The 7,905-nt window shown below is 42.9% G+C and overlaps 1 protein-coding gene across 1 annotated transcript in view; it reads left to right on the top strand.

Moving 5' to 3' along the window:
- The first annotated feature begins 3,147 nt into the window (after positions 1–3,147).
- INHBB (inhibin, beta B) overlaps positions 3,148–7,905 on the top strand; it is an 11,551-nt gene continuing 6,793 nt past the window's right edge. The window contains exon 1 of the mRNA XM_009887327.1: positions 3,148–3,154. Within this exon, the coding sequence (XP_009885629.1) occupies positions 3,148–3,154 (7 nt within the window). The remainder of the gene's footprint in view (positions 3,155–7,905) is intronic.

Genomic DNA, 7,905 nt, shown 5'->3' with positions numbered 1-7,905 from the left:
CTATGCCCGAGGTTTCTTCACATTTTGCTATGACATAAGTGATTTTAACATATAAAGTCAATTAATGGGAGCAGGAATTTCAGTGTCGGTTAAAATCACAGATTTGAAGTTGCAATAGCAGAAGTTGAATAAGGCAAAGCTGTGTCTTCTGTCTCCTTGAGCTTTTTTCTTGACCTGCGTGCACAACATGGTTTGCGCTGGGAGTGAGAGGGAGCGGACATACAACAAACATTTCCCCAAAGCGGAAACTCATTTCTTATGAGATTTGTCCAAAAGTAGTTCATCATGCTGTGGTCAATTTACTTTGTTGCCATCCAGGAAGTACGGGTAAATAGAATGCAATCTTACTGGTGATGTTAAACAAAGTATTCCTTTCCATTGTGACTGCCCACCATTGGCATCTCTAGTGTCCATTTTGTGGTAGGGGAAATGCTCTGACCCAAGCGACACCTAAGAAAATGAAGCAAGAGCATCATTGCAGTGTGAACCGTTGTACCTAATGCTTGCTGTTTGTGCCATGATAAGGAGACTATCTTCCCACCACCACCACTATAAGGGTTCTCTGATGCTTAGATAATTTAGTCTCTTAAATTTCCATTAACCCTGACATCTGGAAAGAGCTGTGGCTGTACAAAATACCATCTATTGCTAATTCTTTATACAGACACAGAACCTCTCACCCTGAAGGACCAGACCCCTTGAACTCTGGACCATGACTACCTTCCCATTCCCCTCAAAAGGCCACAGTAAATGAGCTCTTCTTAGAGAAGTCCAGCTGTGTGATAGCAGCTGCTGCCTTATGCTCCCCTAAAGGGAAAGTGGGGCCTGTTTTTGGGTGTGATGGGACCAACTGGCCGCAAGCCTTGCGTTTTGTCTGTCTCAGTGCCCTTCCCTGCTCTTGGAGAGGTGGCCCTGCAGAAGAGGGTCCCAAAGGATGTGCAGCAGCCAAATACAGCCTCTGCTGGAGGGAAAATTTGTGTGCAATTCAGAGCAAGTACCACTTTACAATAACCTCTAGTAAAGACAAGCTGTGGAGAATAAAACAACTAATTGGGTCTGCGTCGGGATGCTTTAGTACCCATGCTGAAATTTGGCCAAGGGAATGAAGCTCACACCTTTCACTGCTGCACACAAATAAACCAATATTTCCAAGGGATCTTTCACAACCAGCAATGGTAAGGATTTATCACGCATAACATCCAAACCTGAACACACCTGGCTCTGGTATGGGATCATTGGTGGTTGTTTTTTGTTTTTTGTTTTTTTTTTAATATTCCATTTTCAGCTGGAAATTACTGATGTGACCAAAGTCCGATTCCCTTCAGCAGTTTCTCCCTTCCTCCCCCCACCTTTTCGCACTCCCTGATGTTTTTTGGTTTTTTTTTTTTTTTTTAATATTCCATTTTCAGCTGGAAATTACTGATGTGACCAAAGTCCGATTCCCTTCAGCAGTTTCTCCCTTCCTCCCCCCACCTTTTCGCACTCCCTGAGGTCTGACCATCTGGAAATCCTCCTCCACCTCTTCATCATGTGTGAATTTCCACCTAGGGCTGAAAGTGTCACTGTACTAAAGTGTGATGCATTAACACATTGAGGCAGAAAGCAGAGGGGAGTTGGGGATTATAACACTTCATGACCCACTCCGCAGTCGCTCTATGATTTAATCATCTTTATCAGCTTGTATCCTTTTCTTTGTATCCCTGTATTTTCCCTGTATCCTTTATTAAAATATTCCCATAATTTAAAAAACCCAAACTCTTCACAAACAAGTAAAGTGCAGCACCTTGTCTTGAGAGTAGGATCAACTGAAAAAGGCAAATGTCTCGAGGAGAACATGCCTCGCTCAAGCAAGCTGTGGGACCTAGGTTGCTCTTTCTCAATGAAGCTCACTAATCATCCACATCTCCTATTGCACATTGCAAACTTAAGGTTCTTTCCTGCCAACCCTCATGCACATGATCTGAGCAATTGTAACTTTTTTTTTTTTATATATATATATATATAAAGCTTAAGCAGTAATAATTTTATCTTGTGCAGAAATGAAACCAAGACCTGCAAACTATGTGCCATGTTGGTTTATCTTTTCGGCAGAGGGGAATGGAAAATTCACCACCTTGGAAGTCAGTTAGCTGCCTAGCCTTCTTCTAACTAAATACTGAGCCTTATTATGCTTCAAATAAATATATATATATATATTTCTTTTGTGGCTTGGTTGCTGTAATCATCTTGGATGTAATAATGTTACTAGCCTCAGGGCTATATTTATTAAGATTTTAATTTAAAATCTTTCTGTCCTTCAGCATTTAAACAGAGGAAAACCCCATCTGGAGTAGCCAAAAAAAAAAAAAAAAGTTTCATCCTTTTCTTTTTCATGAGTTCCCCTCCCCTAGGCCCTCTCTCTCATCTTTTAAGTAAAAAAGCTAGAACAACGCGCTTTCCTGTTGTAGCTCTGCACCCTCCTAACACTTCAGTACCTGTGTAGGTTTGGTAGACCCAATGCCTACTAATATGATCCATGTGCTCCTGTTCTTGCTGTTTGTTTTCTTATCCTTGTACAATAGTACCAGTGTATTTCACATATTATTTCCACATACTATGATTTATTCTTAATAATGCTCTCGGTAAGGATCTAAACCACAGCAATAAAGGTCGGGGGGCGAGACTATTACTCAGAAATGGCAAAGAGCTGTGGAGGAGTTTTAGGGTTATTCTTCGCTAATAAGCTGCCCCACTTCTGAGGAGATCATGGCAGGGAAATAACAGAACAAGAAGACCTGCTTGTAACCTGGGGAATGAAAAATGCTCCAGTCTTAAAACCCCTTTGAGGGGATATCTCAGTCAACATCTCAGTCAAGGGGACAGCCTGCACTGTCACAGTGTATGTGCTTTTTCAGGTGTTTTGGAAGACAAAGCACCCAAGTCGTATAGAGTTTGCAATCTGTTTTGTTTTAGTCCCACTGCATATTCAAACCATTCCCTCGTAAGGGGACAGGCAGTGCTGACGTACAAATGATAAATACTGAGCAGAGCAGAAGGTGATTCAGAAAATTTTGTTAATAACCCTTTCACGTAATCTAGTAATACTGGCATATCAGTGACGTGTGGTAGCAGAGAACCTTGCTTGTAGCTAGTGCCAATGTAGCGAATATGGATGGTGAGACAGCCTGAACACGCTTGCTAGAGGCCCACAGTGGCTAAATAGCACTGGGCAAATGACTGTAAATCACATGGATCAGCTCTCAGCCGGGATAAATCCATAGAGGTCCGCTATCTGTGGCAGATCCTCCTTGCTTGAGCTGGGGGACTTTGGTGGTGTTACAGGAGCCCCTTGCTTCTGGCCCTAGCAGTGAGTGAATCAGTCAACCATATCACCGCCATCTTTAAAAACGCACTCAAATGTTCTTGTGCGAACAGTTAAACTGCACAACAGCTTTGGTTTGATATAACAAAAGACTCACGGAAACAAAACTGGACAGTTAACTATGGAAAGACGGAAAATGATTTTTGACGTACAGCACCAAGGCCATGCTGTGAGTGTCAAGCTCTATGAAAAGGATGAATTCCTGTATGCTGCTTTTCTCCGCTTGATTTCAAAGCCACTTACAGAGGGTTGAATGCCGCCATCCTCAACTTACAGCTAGTGAAAATGGGGTAGAGAAGAAGACATTCAGGCCTAAGCACAGGTCTTCTGCTGCAGCCTGTCCCACTGTAGACACTTCCTCTACATTGTGCTGCTTGCTTGTAGAAAAGAGGAGGTAGCTTATGTTCAGGTACTTGGCAAATGCCACTGATTGTCCATCATGAGATGACTCGAGCTTCTCTATCCCATTTCTCCCATGGCATTGCAAAGGTACCAGCAATATTTTGCTTCTAAGCTCCATTCAAAATTGGAGGGAAACCTCTCCGTTTTGTCACTGCCCCCTAATAATCACTGATTTTCTCAGGAGAGCTGATTTTAACATTGTTCCATCCTACTGTTCATTTTCCCGATCTATTAGATGTATCAATCACAGCTGGAGGCATAAAAGAAATGCACCAGTCGACTTCTAAATGTGTTGCCCCAGTAAGTAGCATTCAAATTATGAGAAGTCATGATTTAACTATTTTGTTTACCACTTAAATGCAGATTTTATTTTTACTCACTTTGCTACTTTGCAAGGCTTTTGGTGTGAACTTAAACAAACATGAAAATCACGTTCTTTAACAATATGTTAAAAGTGCTCACCACAAAGCAGACACTTCTTTGTTGGGCAACCAGCACAGCTTTTTTCATGTTGTCTGTGTGTCCTCACCCGCCCCAACCTATTTAGGTCAATACAGGCAACTTCAGAGGAAGTCACTGCCTGGTTATAAGGCTACAGCTTTGGACTGCAGAGGACAGACTGTGCGAGGAAAACAAGAGCACTTCTGGGCTGTCACCAAGCAGCGGACAGCTTTTGAATATCACACGGGGTATCCACCTGATGGTGTTTGGTCCCTTTACTTTGGAAATTGAAGCAGATCTCTGAACTCAGTCCCTTTGCCAAAGGGCACGCTGCTTTGTGCGGAGACCTGGCCAAGGCGAGGTACCTGCCTGCGACGCTTCACGGTGGCACACAAGATACGCCGGCGTGTCGTTCCCCACAGCGAACCTGGGAGCTTGGATGCAAGCCTTCCCTCCTGGAGCACAAAGGGGTCATTGAAGAGGACCGATCGGCCAACATGTTGCCCATAAGGCACCACCAGGTAGCTGAGGTGGAGGGAGCGGGAGTCGTGTTAAATCAAGTGCAGTGGGAATGGGAGGCTGAGGCTGTGAGCATATCTCTGCAACCCTGTACTGCTGCTTCCCCCATGTCCCCATCCTCCCTGACACTTGTGCGAGGAACTGGCATTCAGTAGGTGTTCTTTAAAACCTGTTGAGGGCTCTATTTTATTTCTCTGTGACTCATCTTCCAGATTCCTGTTGTACCTGCTTTAGATGAGGAGTTCCCAGTTTGGTCAGGTCCTTTGTTTCTGCCTGCTGTACCCCCTTTTTCCAAGTGGTGTTCAGAGTAGGACCCTTTCTTTAGAGAGAGTAAATCTCTGTTAACAGTTTTCAGTTAAAGGAACATGGGCAGGAGCAAAGAAACCAAATCAACCTTTTAGTAGCTTTTTTTCATGAGTTAGATCTACCTTTGCCAGTTCAGAAAATGTCCAGGTTGTCCAGAACAGCATTTACCTACTTGATTTTCAATAGGACTTTCCCTTCTACAGATTTACGGTGCTTATGAAACATCCTCTGATTTTGTTGCAGTTGTTTAAAAAGTATTTGTGTGAAATCAGTCTGATTACGGATACATAATTTAATCTGAGGCAAAAGAATGGCACGAATATGAATTCCAGATAGAGTGCAGCGCTCCCAGCCTGCCCTTGTAATCGTGCGTCTCAGTTTCTATGTATTTCCAGCAAGACAACCATGGCCACCTTGTAAAAAGCTCTTTCAGATACTAAGCAGAAGTATATACTTCAAGGTCTACCCTTGAAACTTCTGTGGGATAACAATGCTCTTCTGAAGTGCCATTTAAAACAGATTGCGTTTCACTACGTGCAAAAATCCCCCGTATAGATGTAGCTATATGAGCAAAAAAAAAAGTGCTTTTGCCAGTATAGCCTATTTTATTTGGGTAATGCTTGCAGAAAAAAATGCTTGTGCTAGTAAAACTTGTATTTGCTGGTTATCAAAGGAGAAGCATTTCTAGTGCAAACCGGGCCTCTTATGTATGAAGCTTTATTCAGTTCAGCCATCAGTACAGTAAAGAAAATCCTTCCTCAAAGGGATTAGTAAGATTACCTAATAGATATTATTAATGGTTTAAGAGCATAAAAGGTGCCTTGGCAATATGTGAGGGGCTAGATCCTTTGCTAGCGTAAATTGTCACAGTGCCACTGAGGGCATCATGGAAACACGGAGCAGTAAGGCAGCTGCTGTGTGCCATCGCTGTCTGCGCAGTTTCTAGAGCTTCCCAGCGGCTCAGGAAGATGCAGAGCTGTACTGACCAGTCTCCCCAAAAGCCTGGCTTCTGCATCTGCTGCCCCCTGAGATAAATGTGCATAAGCAAATATCTAGGTTATAAAGGAAGAGTTGTAGCCGTTCGATGCCTCGCAAACATGCCGATTTACACTAGCTGAGGATTTCAGTTTATCCTGATTTCATTATACTAGCAGCTTTAATAAGCACCAGATTCCAGTCATGAGACTTGATGTTTCTACAGAAAATACCCTCCAATACTGTACCCTCTCACAGCGGGGCTCCCTGGCTAACCGTGTGCTTGCCCATCAAGCACAAATCCCAGCCACTTCCTTCCCAGTTTTCCCCTGCATTTAATGTATGGAAAAGCATGACCCTGAATCAGATGAATAGCAGCCGGTTTGAGAAGGTGTGTGTGAAAATGCATCCTCACGCAGATGAGCTCAGAACAAATAGAATAGAGGGGAGGAGGGGAGGAGAGCGGCGCGGGGGGGAGTGTGAAGCTACCCTTTCCCTGATAGTTCAGCCACTGTGTGTAAGCAACAAGTTTAAGCCCAAGGGAAAGAACTGAAAGCTGAGGAGATCTTAAAATTAACAGAGCTTTATGGCTCAATCAATAGGCCATGCTGCCTGAGCAAGATTAGGAATCAAATGGCACATTTCTTTCCGTTAACCCTGTTTGCTCTCCCTGTAGGCTCCTCTGCCCGAAAGCATCTAAGGTTTGATTAAGTTCTTCTCTAGGAGGAAGGCAGAGAAAGTCCATTGTGTGAGAGCTGCCTCCAGAATGTTATTGGACACACTTTAAATAACAATACAGGTTATTAGTGTATTAGTTTGTTAGTAATTGCCAGAGAAGATAAGTCTTCCCAATATTTGAATATGCAAAATGGCTTTGGCTAACCTAGCGAGAGAGGAAAAAAAAAAGCCAAACCATGCCACTTCACTGAGTAACATGAATGAGTAAAAATCACTATATGTAAAAAAGAAAACCTCTGCCTTGTTTTACTACTAGAAAAACCTTTCCAGATTTGTTATCAGCACCAAAGACACAATATTGTCTCTCTTTGGCATTTTATTCTCACTGGGGCAATGAAATAGTCGTTTTCAAAGGGCGAGGGACTGTGTTTGCACCTATTTCTTGTTTGACAGTGACCTCTATGAACCAGTCATCACTGCTCTGCCTGTTGTTTTCTTGTTAGCTCTTTGCTGTCAAATTAATTACTGTGAAGTACTAAGCTTGTTGCATTCACGTGCTCTTATTAGCTCACAGGATGTCAGAGTGATTGGATTTTTAGCATTATTTCTTTTTTTACATTCCAGGCTTTCCATTCAAAACCTGTTACTGGCAGGGAGGAAATACTGTATCTAATGCTGATCTCCCATCAGGGTAGCTCCGGTGATACTGGGGATTTGATTTACAATGCTGTATATGCAATTAGGTTGTGGTTATATTAAAACCAACACGAACAATCAGATTGGGGTTGCAATGTGATTTTGAAGCACAGCATTGAGTGCCTTTCCTTTTGCAGTACAGAACCAGAAAGAAAATATTTATGATGAGAATAGCGTTTGTCCCTTTCATTCTTAAACCACGGTAAGGAGCTGATCCTCCAGTTGACCCTCTTTATGCTCTTGCATTGCTTGTATTAGTGACATCTAACAGAGCTCGTGTGTGTGTGCAGTCCAGGAATACATGAGAAGTTTTATTCTTCTTTTAAAAACTGAAATGCGCAGAAGGGGCTTCTTTGCTGTCACGCTTGCGACGTGGGTGCCCTGCTTCTGCCCTTTGAAAACCAGCATTCCGCCCCATGACGAAGATGAAGGTCTTGAGATTTGCTTTCATTCTTGGAGGTGGATTTTTCTTTATTAAAAGGGAAAAAAAAAAAAAAAAGAAGTAATTAGAACAGCCGCCAGCCCGG

This window comes from Charadrius vociferus, unplaced genomic scaffold (genome assembly GCF_000708025.1).
Source record: "Charadrius vociferus isolate BGI_N301 unplaced genomic scaffold, ASM70802v2 scaffold385, whole genome shotgun sequence".
NCBI lineage: Eukaryota > Metazoa > Chordata > Aves > Charadriiformes > Charadriidae > Charadrius > Charadrius vociferus.
This window is presented reverse-complemented; position numbering and strand designations above follow the sequence as displayed.